The 22,950-nt window shown below is 35.7% G+C and overlaps 1 protein-coding gene across 1 annotated transcript; it reads right to left on the bottom strand.

The window, feature by feature from the left end:
* Positions 1–1,106: 1,106 nt before the first annotated feature.
* LOC110113851 (E3 ubiquitin-protein ligase ORTHRUS 2) lies at positions 1,107–22,922 on the bottom strand. Its single transcript, XM_020846561.2, has 9 exons — positions 22,288–22,922; positions 13,953–14,482; positions 13,451–13,576; positions 12,647–12,746; positions 12,483–12,544; positions 10,025–10,127; positions 3,330–3,465; positions 2,957–3,171; positions 1,107–1,639 (listed from the first exon to the last, which is right to left on the bottom strand). Exons 1-9 carry the CDS (start codon positions 22,762–22,764, stop codon positions 1,406–1,408), a joined length of 1,983 nt encoding a protein of 660 aa, XP_020702220.1. The 5' UTR covers positions 22,765–22,922; the 3' UTR covers positions 1,107–1,405.
* Between the last annotated feature and the right edge of the window lie 28 nt (positions 22,923–22,950).

The raw sequence follows: 22,950 nt of genomic DNA, 5'->3' as shown, positions 1-22,950 counted from the left end.
CCTTTCATATCTTTTTTTTTTTTCTTAAACTTTTTTTTACTTAAGGGTAAAATTTTCTTATTTTTTTTATCAAATATCTTAAAATTTAAAATTAATAGGTTCTAAAAATTTTTTAGCTAAAACAAATTAACAAGTCAAATTTTTAGATCATTCCAATTATTAATGAGTCAATTTTAGGTTAACATTTTCAACCCATCAACTCTGAGTAAAACCTAAACCTAACCCATCAACCCACAATCCATTTTAACACCCCTACTAACACACTTACTATGTGCATATTTGTAGGCGATAACATCTCATATATATCAAGCACAATTAAGGCTTCATTTGAATTTTTTTCTTTTTAAAACAACTTTTTAATACAAAAAATTTTAATTTAAAAAATTTTTATTTCCTAAAAGAACACTTTAAAAAATAATATTATTGTCCCAAACAAAGCCTAAATAGGGGTGTCAATTCGGGTCAGCGGGTCGAACCCAGAACTGACCCGACACTGTACGAGTCAACCCGAACCCAACCCTTTTTTAAAAACGGGTCAGGTTTCCAAACCCGAACCGACCCGATTCGGATCCGGGTCAACCCGACCCGACACGAATGACCCAAAATTAACCTAAAATTGCTAGTTTTCGGATCAAAAATCGAGTTAATATTCGATTTTTAGGTCAAAATCAGATAAAAAACGAATCAATTTCCATTTTCGGGTCAAATATGAGTTTTCGTGTCACTTTCGAGTCAATTTCGAGTTGCTTGTTCAACCCGAACCCGACCCGATTTTTAAAACGGGTTGATTTGTTCAACCCGAACCCGACCCATTTCGGGTTCAGGTTGACCTGAACCCAAATTTTTTCGGGTCGGGTTCGGGTCGTGTCAAAAATTGACACCCCTAAACCTAAATGAGCATAAACATACATAAACAAGGAATTAACTTGAAGGTAGCAAACATGTTACAATGTTAAATTTATACCATTACAAAAAAAATGTAGGTGTTATTTGCAAAAAAAAAAAATGTGCTATTATGTACATACAAAGTTTTAAGGTGATTCCTATGTAAATCCCCCTATATATTTTGAGCATAATATACAGTGGCATGCATTACATACACCAAATAAAAACTTAAATATGTACACCAACAAAAACTTCCAAAATAGGAATTCCTTACAACCATCCCTTATAGTGCACTCCATAGAAAGAAAGAGATATATTAGTCCCACATTGAAAATAGCAATGATATGAGCATAAACCTACCCTTAAGCTGAAAATATATAAAATATAAGAAAACAACATAAACCTTACAAGATTTTACATAAATTGCATCAGATCATTTTGAGCCTTTTTTTTTTTTTGCTGTGAAATGCAGATAAATGACGTAGCCCTTTTTTAAAAGTTGTTTTCTCGTTTATCAGCTCTACAGTTGTTTCCTCTTCTTTTCGAGCTGCTGGAACTCAATTGATTTCATTTCTTCTGTAAGGGTTTCAGGCTTACCACCAAATTTTTCATCACTAATTTCAGTATTCTGTTTCGCATTCTCATCCTCATCAGTATTGTCTTTCTTGATATTTTCATCCTCACCGCTGTCTGCGTTCTCTTCCTTGATCTTCTGATGGAGTGAATCAATCAAATCCATGAGTTCTCTGTTCACCTGCCAGAGGCAATAGAGACTGGTCAGAATTGCGCATTGGTGCTGTTATTCATCTTCTTCAATCAACACCATAAATAATAGGAAGCAGAGTGTTACTAAGCCATTAAGATTTTAAGTCAAATTCAACTCAACTTATATGATCCAAAAACAAAGTTGGAATAGAGTCAACCAAAAGCTAATGAATTAATTGCTTGCTTCCTTTTTTTTTTTTTTGGGGAAAGGCATTTGCATGCATACCAAAAAAATTATATATATAAAATTGGGAAAGATATAAAGAGGCCCAAAATGAGTCTAAGAAAGCAATATGCAATGCAAATATTTTAACTTTTAATATAATAAATTAGATACCAAGGAGGGCGAAAGACATATGTATTAAGTTAGCCAAACAAATAAATAATAATAAGGATTTAGTTCAAGTGAAGTATATTTTAAGGATGAAGATAAAAAAAATGCTTTTACTATAAGAAGATATTCAACAAAAGTAAATGAGATATTTTTATAAACTCTTCAATAAATGTGATTGATTTTAGCAAGGTTGTGAAAACAGGACCGGACAATAAACCGGAAGAATGAGAGGTTCATGATTCAATCTATTCGACCGGTTGAACCGGGGTCGAACCGGGGTCGAACCAGATGACGTAATAAATAATAATATTATTAAAAGTAATAAAATTAACATAATAAATTAGATACGAAGGAGGGCGAAAGACATATGTATTAAGTTAGCCAAACAAATAAATAATAGTAAGGATTTAGTTCAAAGTGAAGTATATTAAGGATGAAGATCAATTGTAGATGAGATATATAATGATTTAAATATTTATATTTAACTCATAAAATACACCAATCTCAAAATTACACCGAAAGTATCATTACTAATGGTTCATCTAAAGTAAAATAAAAATTTTCATGCATATATACAATTGGTTTAAATAATATGATATTTTATAAATATAAAGATATTTAAGTATAAAATATGCAAATACATAAAAAAATCTATGGTATGCATGTAAATTCTTCTTTTTTTCATAATGTACTCATTTAATTTTTTGTTATTTTTTTTCAGTTGTCATGTTCATTTCGAATTGGGTTAACACTAATCCATCACAACTTAATTATTTTTCATAAATTGATGATTCAGATTACCCATTTAATAACCATATTGGGTTCTTATTACCCAAATTTGTGTAAAGGTCATATCCAAACACAGCCTATAACTCAAATTGACAACCCTGCAAAGAAGGTTAATTTGGCCGCATCATGGAGAAATTATGCAGATGGCAGAAATATTCACAAAGCAAGCACGTATGGACATACCTGCGGATTTTGCAAATAGTCACTAATGTCAACTGTACACGAAGGGCACTTTTTGACTATCTTTTGGGCCCTAAGGGTCCTGCCTCCACTTGTCCTCTCCCTTATGAAAGATTGGTTATCATATGCATCCAGTAAACATTTCTTGCAGAAATTGTGAGCACATGGTGTTGTGAGGGGAAAGGTCATAACCTTCGAGCAAATCTCACATTTAAATTCTACAACATGGAACCGAACTTATTCAGATAGTGTTATGAAGTGTGAAATTGTATGAGCAAAAAAAAAAAAAAGTAAATTTGTCATAGAGGCAGAACTTTCAGAACAAAGAAAAAGTTTTTTTTTTTTTCTTAAACTCACGTCCTAGAAAGAAGCATACCTTTAAGTAGCCTATCCCTCACGCTGGTGTTTTTAACCCTTCTTTTTCGCCCACTATTTTTCTCATCAATATTTCCTGAGGCCATTATCTTTCTACTTGTTGGCGGAGACTTAGTCCAACCCCAGCCATTCTTTTCCTAAGAAAAGAAAATGAGAAAAGCTCAGTAACTTAAAGATGAGATGTGGAAGTGTTTCCTAGCAAATCAATATAAAGCTTGATCGGGCCCACACGTAGAAACAGTAAGGTGAAGGCCAACATTAGAATAAAACTAGGGAGATTTACATACATATCATCTTATACTGCTCTATTTACATATTTAACATCTAAAATTTTAATATTACATACATACCACCCATAATTCATTTTTATATCAAATATGAGTGATAGAAATGAAATATATGAGTGGTGAGAAAGAAATATAAGTGATATATTTGATATTAAATAATATAAGGTGGTATGCATGTAATATTAAAATTTTGGATGTTAGATATACAAATAGGATATTATAAAGTGGTATGTATGTAAATTTCCGATAAAACTATCTATCAAAGAGCTATGAGTCACTACAGGCACGGGTACAAAATACAAACATCAAACAAATGCCTAACACACCTATTATAAAAAAATATATAGGATATGAATACACTTTCAACATGATAATATAATTTATATATTTTAAAGTTTAAAACATTGTATAACAATTGCACAAATCAAATAAAATGTGAAATGAATCATAAAATTCTAATATTATAAGGATTTTGAAAAATAAATATGATATTTAAGTGTGCAAAAAATATTAGAAAATGACCCAACCTCTCATAAATATTATGTCATAAAAATGAAAGAGAAATGACAATTAAATTAAAGAGAGAGAGAGAGAGAGAGAGAGAGAGAGAAGCAATGGGATAGTTGTGGGACTGCAATGTCTATATGTGGAGAAATTATTTCGTGTAGAGTCCGGACAGGAAAAACCATCCGAACTGTGAGTGTACACACCACACCGTCTATAAAAAATGTGTACACTCACATGTCCGGACAGTTCTTCCTATCCAGAATCCGCACAGAAAAATTTCCCCCATATGTGGGGGTTGCCATCCAGTTTCAAGTGAGGTGTGAAGAGGAATGGCTAAAAGAAATAAAATTAGAACATGAACAATTAAAAACTTAAGTACTTAAAATTAATCATTTAAGAATTTGTGTGTTGGACAAGTCGGACAAGCAAATATGCTTTTTTCCTTTTTTTTTTTTTAATTGGAAGCGTAAATAGCATTTCGGAATGTTTCAACTACATGCTTGTTGACCTGCTACACGATCAAAAAAAAAAGAAAAAAAAATGCTTACCTACTCTCTGCAGCCGCACGTCGCAGACACGTCCGAGACATTTCTCCCACGACGCACGACCTCGCGTCGTTAAAGAGCCAAGGAAAAGAGGCCTTCGGCCTCTTCCTCTCATTCCCTCGCTCTCCCTCTCCCGCTCTCGCTCTCTTCTGCCCGTCGGATCGGAAGTTACTACATTTTGATCGGAAAGCAACAGGGAGCTCGCTTGCAGTGAAGATAACTTTCTCCCTTGCGTCGCTTCTCCGCCTCCTCCCTAGCTGATCGACTTCGCTCCTTCGACGACACTTCCTGCTGAATCGGAAGTTACGACATTAGGATCGGAAGCAAGAACCGGAGCTCGCTCACCGTGAAGATAACTTTCTCCATTTCGCGTGCTTCTTCGACCCCGTCGCTGCTGTTCGACTTGGCTCCGACGACGACCTTCCCTTCCTATTGAATCGAAAGTTACGTCATTTTGATCGGAGCCGAGAGCAGGGGCTCGCCGACAGTGAAGGTAACTTTCTCCCCTTCACTCGCTACTCCGGCCAAATCCCGTAATACCGCTGGACCGAGAGGTTTAAGAAAATTTTTATTTTTATTATAATAAATATATTTAATTATAATTATTTTTTAATTAAATTTAGTTAATTACTTATATTTAATTTTAATTAAAAGTATTATAATTAAGCTAATTAATTTTAATTAAAGTTAATTTAATTAATTTTAATTTAATTAATTAATTATTAATTAATTATCATTAATTAATTATGCTTTATTAAATTTAATTAAAAGTTAATTAATTATAATTAATCACAAATTAATTATAATTAATTATTTTAGTTAATTTTAATAAAAATTAATTATATCTTAATTAATTGTAATTTAAATAATAATTAAATTAAAAGTATTATTCAATTAATTTTACATTAATTAAATTTATTATAATTATATTATATTAATTAATATATATATATATATATATATATATTTATATAAATTATATATTATATATATATAAAGTAAAAAAAAAGAAGAAGAAAAGAAGGAAAATCCCTTTGCTTCCTTCCTTGCCTCGATTTCCGTACCCGACACAGTCGACATCCACCGCCGAACTCCAAGGTATAATTTCTAACTCCAATCCTGTTCTCGATGCTTGCAGCGGACCGGAGAACCACCTATACGCGCTCTTGTAGGCGGTAGGAGAGAGCCCGGTGCGAAGCATACGACGAGGCGGGTAAGCCCTATACACGCTCTTGTAGCGTGGTGGGGACGGTCTTCGACCTCGACATCGACACCGACCACCGCCGACGACTGCTACGCAAAGGTATGATGTTCCAGAAATCCCTTTTTCGACGTTTGCAGCGGACCGGAGAACCAACCTATACGCGCTCTTGTAGCACAGTAGGAGGGAGCCCGGTGCGACGCATACGACGAGGTGGTGAAGCCCTATACACGCTCTTGTAGCGTGGTGGGGGAGTCACTGCTGTTTGGTATGGGTACTGCTGAAGGCCCCATCACACGCTCTTATAGCGTGGTGGGATGAAAATTACTACGGCCGCGGTGGTCTAAGGATACCTACCATACACGCTCTAGTAGCGTGTGGGAAGGCCCAGCTCCCCAATTTTTCCCCAAACGAGGGGATAAGCGGGTGCTGCCGAAATTTTCACTGAAATATACGAAAGACTTGAACAATTTGAAGACCTTCTTGGCAACAATATAGAAGACCTGTACTTGAACAGAAATGTACAGAAACTTGAACTAAAATGGAGCAGAGGACCTATAACGATGAACAATGGACTTGGTGGACCTAAACTTGAACAAATTCTAAATGATTTCTAAAGCGTTCAACTCAAAAAGAATAAAATCAAACTGAAGCCCAATTTCAAATCAATTTGAACATTGAAACTGAACTTAATGCAAGGACTTCAAAAATCCCAGCAAGACTTTGAACAAAGCATGAACTTGTCTTTGAACTCGGACTGTGCAACATCAGGGGACCCGAACATAGAACTCAAAACTCAAATGAACTCTAAACATGAATTGAATAAGATCACTCAAGCTCACTACTTGAACTCAAATTGGAACAGATGTGGAGAGTAGGGAACTCAAATTGAACTCAAGTTTGGATCCAAATTTGATATGAGAATAAAGAACTTGAACTTTCAAGAACAACACACACAAGACTCAAGCATGAGTTGAACCTTTAGACTTGGTTCAAGGTAAATACATGAACTGGGCTTTGGATATGAATGAACAAATCAAGTCTAATGCACAGTCGTTCCAATGCTTCTAAACAACAATGTTACAGTAGTTGAGGAGATGAAATCTCGATGCAAACGAAAGATTGAATGCAACACTCCTACGACAATCCCTACAATGCCCTGCTGATTGAGATGACAATACTGAGAGGACCAGCAGTCAAAGACCGTCCCCTGTAAACAAGTATATTAGCAAATACCACCTGATGATTGATGAAGGTGGATGTGATGCAAGGACACTGATCTTCTACGAGCATTTCCAAAAGTTGTAGTGAGATACAACGGGACCCTACAAGCACAACGCACAATCTGTGTAGTAGATAACAGACAGTGCTATTGTAAGATACATGAATCACTGTGGACACAAGTACGGTTATCACATACCAACAGTGGGTATCAAGTGCTTCAGTACTACCGGGTTACAAAGGCAACCGATGTACGAAAAGCCATCACCCTGACAGAATTGAAAAGGAAATTTGTCAACAAATTAGAACTCAATCATGCCTGATGTCGCTAGTCTTCTTAGTCCTATTATTTATGAGATATTAGTTCGGATGCCCACAGACACCGGAAATAGACAAGTCCACTACACTGACGACCTCAAAGGGAGTTCTCTTCAAGCACGACTCCAAAGTCACAGAAACAGTCCTCGTCCCCGGGAGTGAGAGTGAGAAAGGGGATCATCAACACTTAAGATGCACGCCACCGTGATGCTGCAACACTCCGTGACTAGCAAACGAGAGATCGTCTACAATCGTACAAATGCAACGCCACCGGATTTGCAAACACTGATGCAAGCAGACAGAAGGAAGTGTATTAAGCTCTTCAAGGAAATGTTGTGCATTCAAGTGTTAACTATGCACAAACTACAAATATTTTAAAATACCCACTACACGTGCACAAGTTGTATATCACATAGGACACAATGGGGTACGTCTCTAAATCCATATAAAATAACCCGCATGGGCCCCGCGAGCGTGCTATTGGTACACACGTGACGCCTAGGGATGCATATACGCAGTTTGACAAGTGAATTCAAGTTCGAAACCGATCTCTTCTATACGGATCAATAGAAGATCGACAAGATTCGAACTGATCTACTCAAAATACTACGACTGTAGCGACCGATGTATTTGTTTAAATACGTTCATTTAGGCCTTCAAGACCTAAAAATCAAAGAATTCATAACAAAAGGCACCAAAGCCTGTGAACCCGATCCTCCTAAGTAAATCAATAGAAGTACAGGGTTCAACCCATTGGATGAATATCGTGGTCTACGAGTCTGCCGGAATATTTAATTTTATACATTCATATTAAGCCTTCAAGGCCTACAATCAAGAAAATTCACAAACAAAAGGCATGAAGCCTACGAAACCCGATCCTCCTAAGTATATAAAATAGGAGTTAGACAGGGTTGAGATATCGATAAATATGCAGTCAAAAGTTGACCGGAATACTTATTTTGTATCCTTCATATTTCGGCCTTACAAGGCTTCAACAAAGAAAATTCATGAACAAAAGGCACAAAGCCTACAAAACTCGATCCTCAGTCAATAGCTGTCGAGTTGACAGGGTCGATCAGACAAATGGAAAATGACCCCCAAAACACCCCGATGATGGCCCATTGATTTGCTTATTCTCAACCGAGGGTTCACACTATTTTCAAATGCCACCCCAAATTACTCCAAAAAATCCAAATCATAAATCCCAAATTACCAAAATATTTAAAATTGAAAATCCAAATCATCAACCACTCAAAGTAAAATTCGTCCACCCTTCCGCAACAGTTTGCCAGAAGGTGGACAAATTCAAATATAACTTCAGCTCACAAAGAGCTCAAATGGCCTAGTCGAAAATATACATAGGATCCATTCTCAAACAATCTCCTGCCAGTAAGGACGTGGGTACGTGTCCTCCTAACCGGCGGGTGTTTGCGCCAAATTGACACCGCAGGAAAACGGTATGACGACCCGAGGCCCTTGAACCGAGTGGTTTTGCTGCTAAATGAGCACACGAAATACTCGGTTATGGGCAGCCCGTTTACGCTGAACCGAGTGGTTTTGCCGCTAAATGGCACCACTGAAAATACCGTTTATTGGGCCAGCACAGTTACGCTCCTTATTGGCATTCAAATTCCTGAGATAGATCAATAGGATATGATCGATTAGAGCACAAGCCTCTGTAGCTAAGGTGGATTCAAATTTGTCTCCTAGACAAACATTCAACCCCGGTCTACAAGGTCCCCTTGGGACGAAGCAACTGCATGGCTGCCGACAAGGATCCTTCTGTCAGGTTGGGTTGGACTACCTCCTCTGAACTAAGTAGACCAGAGAACACGTATGGCCGGACGACGAAAACCAGCGGATCTTGATAGGGGTCTATCATCCTATTCCCCCACCATCTGCTTTAAGTGCAAGATGTGCAATTTCTGTTTAAAATACAAACTCTATCCAAATTATCCAGACTTACTTCCAATCTCAACTCATTGCTACTACTATATGCCAGATGCACGTATATCTACGTATCTGATTGACGACTAGCCTTAATCGAAAGTTCTCTCTCGTTATCGGGAGGGGTAATTAATTATAGGGGCTTGCGCCTATAGGAAACCGGAACTCAGATCATAAAGTCCTCACAAAATGAGGGTGAAATCTCTGGGTAGTGTTTTATCTACAAACCCATCTTCCTTCCAAAATTTACCCCGGAACTTAGTTCGTTAAAACTCCCTCGCTCAAATAAAAGCACAATCAATCAGTGCGCGGCGGGGAGGCCGGGGCCGAATTTTCGGAGCCCACAATGCTGCATACGTGTAATATCTTGGATTTGACGTATACTACAATTGTTTTGTAATTGAGTGCTGATGCGTTACGAAATAGATGTGGTGGTCAAGTTCACAAACCTTTATAAATATAATAAGCTCTATACAAATTAACTTTAAATGAAAGCTGAAAAAGAAACTTTCACAATTTATGCAGGGAAAAGAATTCCATTGCTCCAGCTAAATCCTTGAACTGAAAAACTAAACTTCAGCAATGGAGTTAGCTTAGGTATTCGTATAAGAAAACATCACAAGCTCTTTTCTATTGAGATGATAGAAGAAGCTTTCATAATTGTACTTACATCGTAATCCCATGCGGGCACTTCTTTCCTTTCTGTGATATCAGTGGCCTGCTTCAGCTCCTTAATATCAGGTAGCGGCCTTGGGCGGTCACCATTCTCATCACTGCCAAATCAGATAATTAAAAGCATCAAAGAGCAAGTACTTAAGATTAAAATTAAATAATCTTATGATAAACTCTCGGCTACACTGAAAACACTATTTCCTTAACATTATCAAATAGTGATTCTTAAAATTTAACACTATAATCTATAGCACAAGAGTATTCAAAGAACGTTTCCTATTCCCTTCAAATTTTACAGTTTTTTTATGGAGGACCTACATTTTGCTGCCTCGTCTTAATGAAGCTCTATGGATTAACTACTCCGTAGAAAATAGAAACCATTCAACTAAATGATGTATGGCTGTTGGCTTTGCTCCCTTTCAGGTGGTGGTCTTTCATATTATTCAGTAAAAAAAATAATAATAAAAAATTGTGGTATTCACGTCATGATGTAAAGTGTGGTTAGGAGATTTTGGATTTATCCTCAGTTTATAAAAAGAAAAAGAGATTTAAATGAGCCAATGAGGTGCATCTGTTTGGCCATCTCCTAGTTGCGTATATTTAGCTGATTTCTAAGTGAGGTTGCTTTGTAAATTTGAAGTCATGGTCATTGGTTCTTTTGGAAATTTAAAATTAAATTAGATTTTTATTTAAATTTTAAATAAGGTGGACCCTATGTCAACCTTATCAATTAACTAAAACGAAAAACTATTAATAGTTCTTCTGAGACATGTAATTAAATTTTTTTAGCTTGAATAAAACTTATTTTTCCAATTTAAATTTATAAGAGCAAATTGAATGTTTGATTCTTTCAAGCACAATATAAATAAGACCATCAAATTATTGAATAATGCATCTCATATCAGCATGAGATCTACTTTTCTTTGATAATTTGGTCTCTTGCATATTTCATTTACATAAGTTATTGTAGGCTAATTTAAGTCCCTTAATTTTAGTCAAAAATGATAGATCATAAATTTGATTTTTAGAAATAAAAAATGTTTAATTGTTAAGTTTATTTAATTCTAAATTATTGGTAAAATTCTCTAATATTTACAATCATGTAAGTATCAATTGAGTTTAAATAATGATATTGTCAATTTTTATTTAAAAAGAGCTGTTGATTGATTCATAACTTATGACCTATGAGTCCTTGATTTTTTATTACATAAACGCATACTATGCATCATATTAATGGCACTAGAAAATCCTAACCTTCATTAATCCTATATAAAGTAAGTATCATAGCTTCTGATTTTTTTTTTCAACATAATTTCATAACCAATAAAAAAATGAGTACAATATGAAATAATTATAAGAAATTGTCGGCTGAAAACAAAAAACAAAAATATAAGTAGAGATAACATGATAATATGAGGGAAAAGATCGATTTGATAGGGATGATGATATACTCAAAATACTATTATTTGAAGTGTACTGCTGGTATCATAGCGAATCATTAAAATAATAAAAAGGGAGAATGCATAGAATATGGAAGCAATCCTATTAACCAACTAAAAGTTAAAACTTTGTAGAAATTTGCTCTCTCGTGTTTCTTATTGACCAAAGTATATACAAGCAGTTTAATATATCAATACACGTATTTGGCCCAAAGCATTCAAACTTGGAGGATACATTGCAATATGCACTCAGAAGCATCAATAAAACCTAAGGTAAATAAATAGCAAAAAAAAAATTATTATTATGATGCAATGATGCCATCAACTTGTCAAAAAGCAACTAATACTTACAGCCTCCTCTATCTAAGTGTGCGCAATAATCTGCATACTTTCTTTGACTATTTGTGGCCTAAGTAACTAGAAAACAATACAATAGGGGCGGGGTGATGTCTAACTGCAGAAACCAGCAGCAGCATAATTAGGCCTATCCTAATAACTTGGGGTCATCTTTATAAATTCTTATTTTTCATTTATTTCCATTGAGGGATACTTAAAATATGAAACCTAATCTTTGCAAAAAAAAAATGAATAACTTATATCTATATTACCATATAAATCTACAACTTTTCTTTCGTAATTCTTCAACACTAATTTTATCTCTCTAATAAGTGATGCATTCTCTACACTTGGTCGTAGATAACCAAATAATCATTGTCAACCACCTTATGTCATTAATTTTCACTATAAATATTTTTCTAATATAATAATTCCCAAATGCTTTACATGGACTATAAAATTTAAGTGAATATAAAATAATCAATATAAGTCATTGTTAGAAAATCAAGTGATTCATGAGTGTGATAAGATATATATATATATATATATGCACACACACACAATTATGATGATTTAGCTGGAGAACTACATATATTTTCATTTCTAAGAATTTACCAACTGAACAAGCAGAAAGAACTAGCCAGAATTAAAACCAAATAGTAGGAAAATGCAATTGAAAACCTCGTCCATGGAGCTGGCTCATTGTCACATCGAACAAAAAGGTACCGGCACACTTTAAATCCCTGAAACATATAAAAATAGAAAAGGATAACTACATGCGGTAAGAAAGAATGTAGCATGGGTACTAGGAAAACACTATCACAATGTAATAAAGAGGACCCTACCTGAATTCCAACTTTCCGCCAGCATTTTTCAATCCTATAAATTCCATCATAACGCACACCAGTTTCAGGAGCATATGCAGAGCGTTTCTCTTTATGGGATCTGGAAGCCAAAAAAAAAGATGCAAGAAATTATCCCTCAGAAAATACCAAGAAAAATTGATCATCATGCTGTAGATTTCAGCACATGCATACCAAAAATTGAAGAAAAATGTCTTTTAACACAGCTAAAAAGGCTAATATGAAGTTTTATGGAAAAAAAGCAGGCTACCATATGCAGCTGTGGGATATTTTTTGCAGATACAAGATGTACACCCCTGAAAGTAGTTCAATAGAGCATACATGTTATATTCATGAAAATCCATTCATGATTGCCATGGTGTTCTGAACTGGAATTTATCACATCATTAAATGAGTTTCATTCCAAATCAACCAATTATGAAGAACCTTCCTATAAACATGGCAATGCTGAACCTGATAGGCTGATGTACAAACAATGCATTACATGCATAATTGCACCAAAATCATAAAAAGAATATTTTTATTCTTAATAAATTAATCTTGAAATGAAAATATGTGAAATCCAAGAATTAGATTCATTTACTTATTTCTATGATCCTGAATAAAACTCATGAAATCCATTTAAAAAAAAAAAGAAGTATGAAATAAAAAGAAAAGAAAAACATAGTTATTAATGACCAAAAAAACATGCATCATAATATTTAACTACAAAACACACTTGGAATAATGTAAAAAAACAATGGCCAAGCAGAGAGTTTTTATCTTATAGAAAATCACATCACCTACCTCACAACTCTAGTAGGATAACCCTTCTTGCAACTAACCCGCAGCGCTTCATTAAGCTTGTCGAACTTTTGGTCGAAGGACTGATCCTTACTAGTCCGTTTATTTCCACTTAGGTCTCTTCCACCACTGTTCCAAGCAAAGATTCAATCCCTCATAATAAAATATTGTCACTTATAATACAAAAACAAAAAACAAAAAACTTGTGAAAGAATGATGACCAGAAAACCAACATAATACTGATTCCTTGGGAACGAGAAACCTATTTCAGTGCAAATAACACACACAAACAACCATTTGATTAGAACTAAGAATGACAATATCAATATTAGGATGGCATACACGTAGAATTAAAGCTGAAAGACAGCAGAATAAAGGAAAAACTACTTAATAGTATTACCACATAATGTTGATAAGGTAAGTAATCAAAACATTTAGATTGTGTTCAGTAAATTAATCATGGAAAACCTACACAATGACTTGAATGCTGATTTGTTTAATTTACCTTCCAGTATATAGGAACCATTCTCCATGATCTTCGTCATCTTCGTACCCTCCTGAAAGAGCAACTGACTGGGCACCATATCCAGACTGCCCGGCAATTCCAGCAACATGAGGAAGATGTGCACCCCATTGCCTACATTCCATCCTATCCTCCCACAACTCGCCTACCAGCACTCCTTTGCCCCTTTTGGGGTCATTTTCTGCCAGAATAGGACCAAAATGATCAGGAGGAACTGTTACAAAGATTTGCCCACTGCAAGCATTAGCTTTTCCAGATTTCTTCGCTCTTTCAGTGGTGAATGCTTTCTCGGGCCTGTTTTCATTGCATACGTGATGATAAACATTTGTTTTGTTGCCAGGCATGGGCTTTGCTGTCTTTGCCATGCGTATAGCAACTACAAGTGCAGAATTAATTCTTGGCTGAGAGACCATTTTTTGTGGGATGGGAGCTCGGCACTTCACACAAGTGTGCCTACCTTGTCCTAACCATCTCTGGAAACACTTCAAACAGAAATTATGGCCACATGGTGTCTGCAATGAGAGGGAGAAAACACAAAAAAGATCAAAACAGTTTCAAAAAGTCCTATAAACCGGAGAGAAATAAAAAGGACATTATGTTGACATCTCATATTGTCACTCTACTAGTTTAGAGCATGTTTTCTATTCGAATTTAGTAAGCCTTTTGGCCTCCAGCAGATCAGTCAGAATTTAGAGAGGGAGAGAGACTAGATGACATGAGTTTATATTAAAATATTCAGCATTCCGATAGACAGAAATGTAATAAATAATAAGACTTCCAACTAAATAAGGTGAATAAGAAGCTTCAAGGAAACTACTTCAATCATAAATATTTTCACAACTAAACAGTCACTACAAACAACCCTAGATGAACATACAGCTGTACAATTCCTATGTACCAAACCAGAGAGAGCTGCCATTGTAAGAATTTAGATAATGAAGTTATCTAATTGCCAGAAATTTAATTGTTTGAATTGATCTTCATCAACAACAATATGGACATTATTATTTGCAACATTATTTGAGGCTACGATGGCACATTTAATGCAAAATACTTCATTTATGAGGACATTTCCACTATGAGTCAAAATGAAAAATCCTAGAACATTCTGTTGAACAAATCCTTAATACTAAACTAGTGTTGTCCATGGTAACAGCTTATTGGAGAATGAACAAACCTAGGGGACAATCATTAATTGTTTCAATTCACTTCATCAACAACAATACGGTAAATATTATAGATGACATAATATAAGGATTCATATCAACTAAATGATAAATAAATACAATTTTAAATTAGTGAATAGTAATGTCGAATCAATTTGGATTCATTTCAGGTAGGTCTACTATTAAAGGTATACATTTATTGAGGTTTGATAGAGAAGTATAGAGAGAAAAAGGAGGATCTACATATGATTTTTATTGTTTTAGAGAAAGAATATGATAAAATTCCAAGAGAAGTGCTTTGGAGAGTTACATAAGAAAGGGTTAATAATGCTTATATTCAAGTCATTACTATGTATGCAAGAGCGATTACTTGTGTTCAGACAAAAGGTGGCTTGATCAAGTATTTTCCTATTTCTATTGCATTACATCAAGGATCAACCTTAAGCCCATATCTTTTTTCCTTTAGTCATGGATGTTCTCACAAGACATTTGCAAGAGGTTGTACCATGGTGTATACTTTTTGCTGATGATATTCTTCTTGTTGATAAGACTAGAGGGGAGTTGAAGGTAAACTTGATCCTTTAGTCATGGATGTTCTCACAAGACATTTGTAAGAGGTTGTACCATGGTGTATGCTTTTTACTGATGATATTCTTCTTGTTGATAAGACTAGAGAGAGAGTTGAAGGTAAACTTGAATTACGAAAGTCAACTTTAGAGTCTAAAAGCTTTCGTTTGAGTAGATCTAAAATTGAATATGTGGAGTGTAATTTTAGTAATAAATAATAATAGATCTAGTAATGGGATTGTAACTATGGGGGATCAAGTCATTAATAAGAGTACACGTTTTAGGTATCTTGGGTCTATTGTTCAAAGTGATGGTGAAATAGATGGGGATATTATTAGTAAAATTCAAGTTGGGTGGTTGAAGTGGAGGAATGCATCAAGCTTGTTGTGTGATAGAAAAGTCTCTCTCAAACTTAAGGAAAAATTCTATAAGATGGTAGTGAGACCTGCAATGCTTTATGGTGCAGAATGTTGGCCATTAAAAGACAAGCATAATATTAAGCTAAGTGTTGCGTATATGAGAGTACTCAGATGGATGAGTGGCTTTACTCTTGAGCATATACATGAACAGGTTGGAGTAGCATCAGTGGAAGATAAGATTAGAGAGAGTTTCCATAGATGGTTTGGTCACACAAAACGGCAGCCTTCTGATGACCCAATTAGGAAAGTAGATGTAATAGTTTTGACTTATGTTAAGAAAGATAGAGGTAGACCTAAAAAGATTTGGTTAGAAAATATTAGAAATGACATTTTTTTATTATATTTAGATGAGCATTTGGCTCTTAACAGGGCATAATGGAGAAAAATGATTCATGTAGCCGACCCCACATAGTGAGATAAAGGCTTGTTGTGTTGCTCTTGAATAGTAATGTTGAGGAATATCCTCATCATAATAGTATCATTTGGTTAAAAAGAAATATTAAGGGTTTAAATTGCATCATGTTGATGTTTTTGAACCAATTACACCTAGCTCAAAGGGAACTTCCCTAAAACTCCACAAAACCACATGGATTACCGAAGTAGACAGAGGTGGGGGGGAGCTGTTGATGTGCCATGGCTCACATCAACAGCCCCCCCTATCTACATCAATTACAAAAACAAATAGAAGGAAAAAAAATTATCACAATCCTTTGGAATTGGAAGTAGAACAATTTGCATTAGCAATTCTATGCTTCAATTATATTTTGTAGAAAATATAGTGCATTGAAACTAGCTTCATTTGTTATGACTCTGACAAGCTTTGTCAAACATTTTTCCAATTAGGAGTTATCAAACTGAATTTTTTTGTTCTGTAATTCACATATTTATGACCTCATAATGGCGCACCATCTATCTGCTCTAGAAATCTAACTTTAAAGAGCTTGCTTACAGTCTATGCTTCATCAGCAGGGAACTTTCATGATATTAATTCAAAGTTCATATTAGGCATGTGATTCAACATCAACGTCAACATTATCAATAGCCTATATTCTTATCCCAATTACTTGGGATTAACTTTATGAATCCTATTACTCCATTCACTCATAACAATTGCTCAAAGAGATGCTCCTTTAATTATGCAAAACTTTAGTTCAATTAACTTTTGGTTAACACATGTCCTTTGTAATCAATTCACATTTAAGTCAAACCAATTTATTTCAGCATCTTTAGCTCTACTTTATGTGCCCAAACATCAAGAGTTTGTTTTCCAACACCTTATCTTTACTTGAAGTTACTCCTATCACCTCTTTATAACAATCATTTCGCACAATACTCATCTAAGGTTTATCACAAATTCAATTAAGCAATTTCCATAACACTCAATTTAGTTTTTAATGACTTCTCGAACTTTCAACAATCAAATCCATGTAACTAGGGGTTTTACAAAGTTCTATTTGGTTCTAATCCAACCAACGCTTAAAATTAAACCAAACAAGGATGTGCTAGCAACCCTTTCCCCTGTGCAACTCAGGTGCCACTCCACAAAACCATCTAGCTGATAAATCCAAACCATTCAAATTAGTTTTTGTCTATCTTTTTCGTGGGAAGCATACCTTTCACAAACACATACACGATTGCACATAAACGCACCCTTTGGCTTCTACATCTCTAGTAGACCACCACTTTATAGCCTAAAGTACACATATATTACTCTTAAAATAAAAGTATAGGTTTTATTCATTCAAAACAATCATGTCCGTCTCTTGTTAAAAGCATTAACCTAATATTATAAGTTAACATAATAAGCCAAGTAATGCAGTAAAACAAATCTTTGCATTGTTTCAAATTTGAAAAGAATGCAAAACCAGTCAAAATCAAATTGTTTAATAATTAAAACCAAAACCAAATCATCATTATGATAAACTAAAACAAACAAACATGAATTGATTAGTTTGGTTCAATTTAGGTTTAATTTCTATTAAAGAAAACTTTTTTTTTTAATTAAATTATTGGTTTCAATTTTAAATATTTTTCAATCATTTGTTTTAATTTAATTTGTTTAATATATTCTAAATTGATTAATAGTTAAAAGATCTATAAGGTCTCATAAAATCATTATGATGTTTGGTATAATATTTTGATTAAAGTTCACTATTTATGTTTAGTTTAGCCATAAGAAGTCAATTTATAGTGTTGTAAATTATGTGTTATGCTTTATCAATTTGGTTTGATTCATTTTGATTTTATAAAATCTCAAACCTAATTCAAACCAAATCTCTGTTTAAAATTGCACAACAAGATGCGCGCCTCAAGGCAATTCTCCCCAAAAACGCCTCGAGGCTTACGCAATTTTCATCCTGTTAGAGGTGTACGCCTCACCTTGCTTGAGGCGCGCCTCAATTGCACAATTATAGGTGAGGCGTACGCCTCATCCAATTGGCCCCACCTACTTAAAATGACCCATATTCTTCCCTTCACCCGTTCGGCTCTAGGTTATTCCCGAAAAAATGCCTCCCGCAAGCCTTTGTTCGTGAAACCGAGAGGATCCCGCACGGTCGGCCTCCCTTCCCGCCGCCGACGCCGCCTCTCTCCGGCGAACTTGAAGTGTTCGGCCGCCTTCTAGGAGAAGTCCACAATCGATTTTAGGTATTTTTTTTAGTTTTTGATTAGATTTTTCAAGTAAAAGAAAATCTAGGGTTTTTGATTTTTTGAATTATTTTGTGTTTTTGGATTCTTGCATTAAGAAACATGGTTAGATGCAAGGAAAAGACGAATACGTCATTGCGGAGGGACCCTTCTTGGAAATATAGTGTACAAGTTGACATAGGCGGCGAAGAGAAGAGTTATGTTTATTTGAAATGCAATTTTTGGAGGAGTTACCCGCATGAAGGAACACTTATCATGCTCTCATAAAAACGTAGCACCGTGTGCAAATGTGCCGGAAAAGGTGAAGGATGAAATTATTGCTTACATGAAGAAAAGTACCACGGCAAAACACTTACAACATGAGCAATTTGATGATATGGTCGAACATGGTGCTTACTTCGGGAGCAAGAGTGGAAAGGGCTCTTTCTCCACTATACATAACAGAGTTGCACGGGGTCCTATGGATCAGTATATGACTAATCCAAAAAAGGATAGAGGACAAGCACAAATGATGCATGCGGCTGGTACTAGAGAGGGTCAACGTCAGGTTTGCATGGATATTGGCAGGTTTTTTTTTTTAGAATGCCATACCATTTAATGTTGCTACGTCGCATGCCTACTTCAATATGCTGCGATCTGTAGAGTTGTATGGGAGAGGGTTGAAGGCACCTTCCATGTACGAGTTGTGAACATGAATTTTGAAGGAGTTGCAGAACACAGAGCGGAGCATTGATGAGATTAAACGGACATGGATTGAGACTGGTGTTACCATTATGTCAGATGGATGGTCTGACATAAAGAGCATGAGACCCTTAGTGTAAGTACTACGCTTAGTGGATGCCGAGAAGATAATTCTGAATGATAAATTTTGGGCTACTGTGACCTATGCCATATTGAGCATGAGACCCTTAGTGTAAGTACTACGTTTAGTGGATGCTGAGAATAAACCAACTATGGGTTTTATTTATAATGCTATGGATGAGGTCAATGAGTTGATTGCACACAACTTGAGAGGAGAGGAGGCAAGTTATAGAGAGATTTGGGATATCATTAATGCTCGGTGGGAGGTACAGTTACACCGTCATCTACATACAACGGCATATTATCTCAATCCTCAATTTCAATATTCAGAGAAGAAATCTTCAAACCCGAAGGTGAAGCTTAGTTTGTATCATAGTATGGAACGACTAATACCGGAGCACACAGATATGGAGCTTGCAGATTTACAACTTATTCTATTTCGGAATAAAGAGGATTTTTTTGGTCTGAGTGCAACAAAATCAACCATTACCAAACGGTCTCCAGGTATTGTTATTTTGGTAAATGCAAAACACTTTATTCAGTTCTCATTATCTTTTTTCTTCTTAAAAACAGTTGAATGGTGGATCCAATTTGGTGATTCCACCCCTGAGTTATAGAGTTTTGCTGTAAGAGTGTTGGGTCTCACTTGTTCTTCTTTTGGGTGTGAGCGAAACTGGAGTACATATAGTCAAGTGCAAACAAAGAAAAGAAATCGACTATCAACACTCAGAATGAACTCCCTCGTATATATTATGCACAACAAGAGGTTAAGATATAGGAGGTTGAGGAATGATGATGACCCGTTGGTGTGTGATGATGTATCATCTGATAATGAGTGGTTCATAAATGATGAGACAGATTTGTCATTATCAGACTTACAGCTAGATGATCTAAGTGTGGATGTCTTGAGGGGCGAAGCAGATCAAGTGGGCACATCCACTAGTACCACATCACACACATCCACTAGCTCTGCAGCACAACAATCAAGTAAAGATATTCCATAACTTCTTATATGCTATTGCATTATATTTATATAAAGTGAGCAATTAACATGATAATGATCTTTTCTCTTATTGAACAAGGAAGAAAAAAGTGAGTCATATTGAAGATAATGATGATATGTCATTCATAGATACAATTGGAGAAGAAAATTCCCTTGAAGACCCATTTAGTGATGGAATATAATTGTATTTTATATGTTCTTTGTACTTTGTGAGTTTTGTTAAACTAATATTTTGTGATTTTGTACTTTGGGACATGATTTTATTACATTTATTTTCTTACTTTCTACTATTTTTATATATCATTTAGATGTTTTTATTGTATGATAGAATCTTGCTATTATTTACCTGCTAAAATTCTTAAATTCTCATTTACGCAATTCTGCGTCCGTGAGGCTTACGCCTCAGACCGCCTAGTAGACTTACGCCTCGCCTCACGGACGAAAATCGCCTCGAGGCTTATTTACGCAATTTTAAACCTTGAACCAAATAAGTTAATTTAAATAAATTGTCAAACATAAATCAAATCAAACCAGATCAATCAATTTAATAAATTTGATTTAGATTTTTAGATTAGTCAATTTGGTTCATGTAACACGGACAATCAACTTACAATTTTATAAAATCTCAATGATATTATTTTATTACAAAAAAATTATAGCATTATTTCTCTTTTCAACCATCCAATTATAACTCTTGAAGTCATGCATTCATCTGCATATTGTTATGTGACAAATCCAATATATTCAAACACAATATACATAAGTACTTACTTGATCTCCAACTTATTGGCTTAAATTATTTTCCTCACACCAAAGTAAATCCAATCCATTGAACAAAGGGATAAGTTGAAAGATAAATAAATAAATCAAGGGATAAAAGCCCTCCTAATTACCCATAAATACCTTTACATCAGTCTCACAGTGTTTTACTATTTTTATACTTGTCTTTCCCAAGTTCTTTCACTTGGAGGTAAAAGTTCTGCCACTCATTGTCTTCATAAAATGTCTAAGAAGATAATTCCTTTCCCTTCTACCTTTCGTCCTTCAAGCTCAAGTTAAATGCTAACAGGTGACCGCTTCGAAACCCAATATTGAGTTCTTTTAGGCCCCAATGACACTTAGTATTCATCTGCGATAACCTCCTTAGCTCTCGTGACATCTGCCACAAAATGCTGATACATGAAAAGCACCAAAAGATCCTTCGATACTAGCCCACAAATTCTCATAATTGGACTGGCAAGCTTTAAGTTCGGATAAGTCAAATGATATTGATGATAGAGATACGACTGATAAGCTTTGACCGAGATCCGGCACCAACAACCACCTGAGAGACAACACATATGATCGCTTTGATTATAGCTTCAACCAGCTATGTCTGCCTAGAAAACTAGATGACTCACAATTAATGGAATCCCGCACTAGAGAAAAAAAGGTTTGAAAAACATATATGACCTAACTAATATCAGCAAATCCCTCTGGAAACCCTTTCCAACTTTAACAATACAAACGAACATCAGAATATAATAAAACCTTAGTCTTCTCATTACATGCAACTGCATCAAAGACAAAACATCACCATCTCAGCTGCAACAATGAGGACAAGCAAGCTAAAACAAAAACATCACGACCACATGAAACAATCAATCATTCAGAAACACCACATAATTAAAATTTTAAGCAAGAAAAGTCTTCTAAGAAAATATTCTGGCGCTTACGGTGACGGGCCGTTCCGGCAGTTGCATGCAGAAGGAGCAGTTAAACTTATCATCCAGCAAGCCAAGCACATCGCTATCATCACCACTCTTTTTCACACCTTCCTCATCCTCCCTCTGCTTTCCTTCCTTCCCAGCTGCGCCACTCATCAGCTCCTGCCGCCGCCTCGCCTTCTCCTGCTCCGTCAGCGACTCGTCCGCCTCAATCGCCCGGATGGAAACGATCAGACTGCCCGAAGACCCGCCTACTCCGACCGCCACAGCTGGAAGGGACGCCGTAGCGCCGTCGGTAGGCAAAAAACAGTCCGGGCACTGCCATTCTGCGATGGATGCGAGATTCTTCGGCGGGTTGGAAAGGCACGGCACGTGCCACGGCGTGGCGCAGGTCCGGCAAGTCACCGCCTCTATCTCCGGCGCCTTTTTCTTGCAAACCATGCACACGCCATTGCCGTCGCAGGGTAGATCTATCGCCGTTGCCATCGGAGCAAGTGAAGCAACTAGGTCAATAATCGAGGGAGAAAGGTATTATAGGGGTTTGGGGGCATTTTTATTATTATTTTTTTAGTTTCTGGTGTGAACGGGAGGGAAGCGGGAGGGAGGTAACCAAGGGAGCGGGGATTTCTAAAAATTGGAGCTATCTCAATTGCATTCAAAACGGCTTAGAAT

The sequence above is a fragment of the Dendrobium catenatum genome, unplaced genomic scaffold (assembly GCF_001605985.2).
Source record: "Dendrobium catenatum unplaced genomic scaffold, ASM160598v2 fragScaff_scaffold_1595, whole genome shotgun sequence".
Taxonomy (NCBI): Eukaryota; Viridiplantae; Streptophyta; class Magnoliopsida; order Asparagales; family Orchidaceae; genus Dendrobium; species Dendrobium catenatum.
This window is presented reverse-complemented; position numbering and strand designations above follow the sequence as displayed.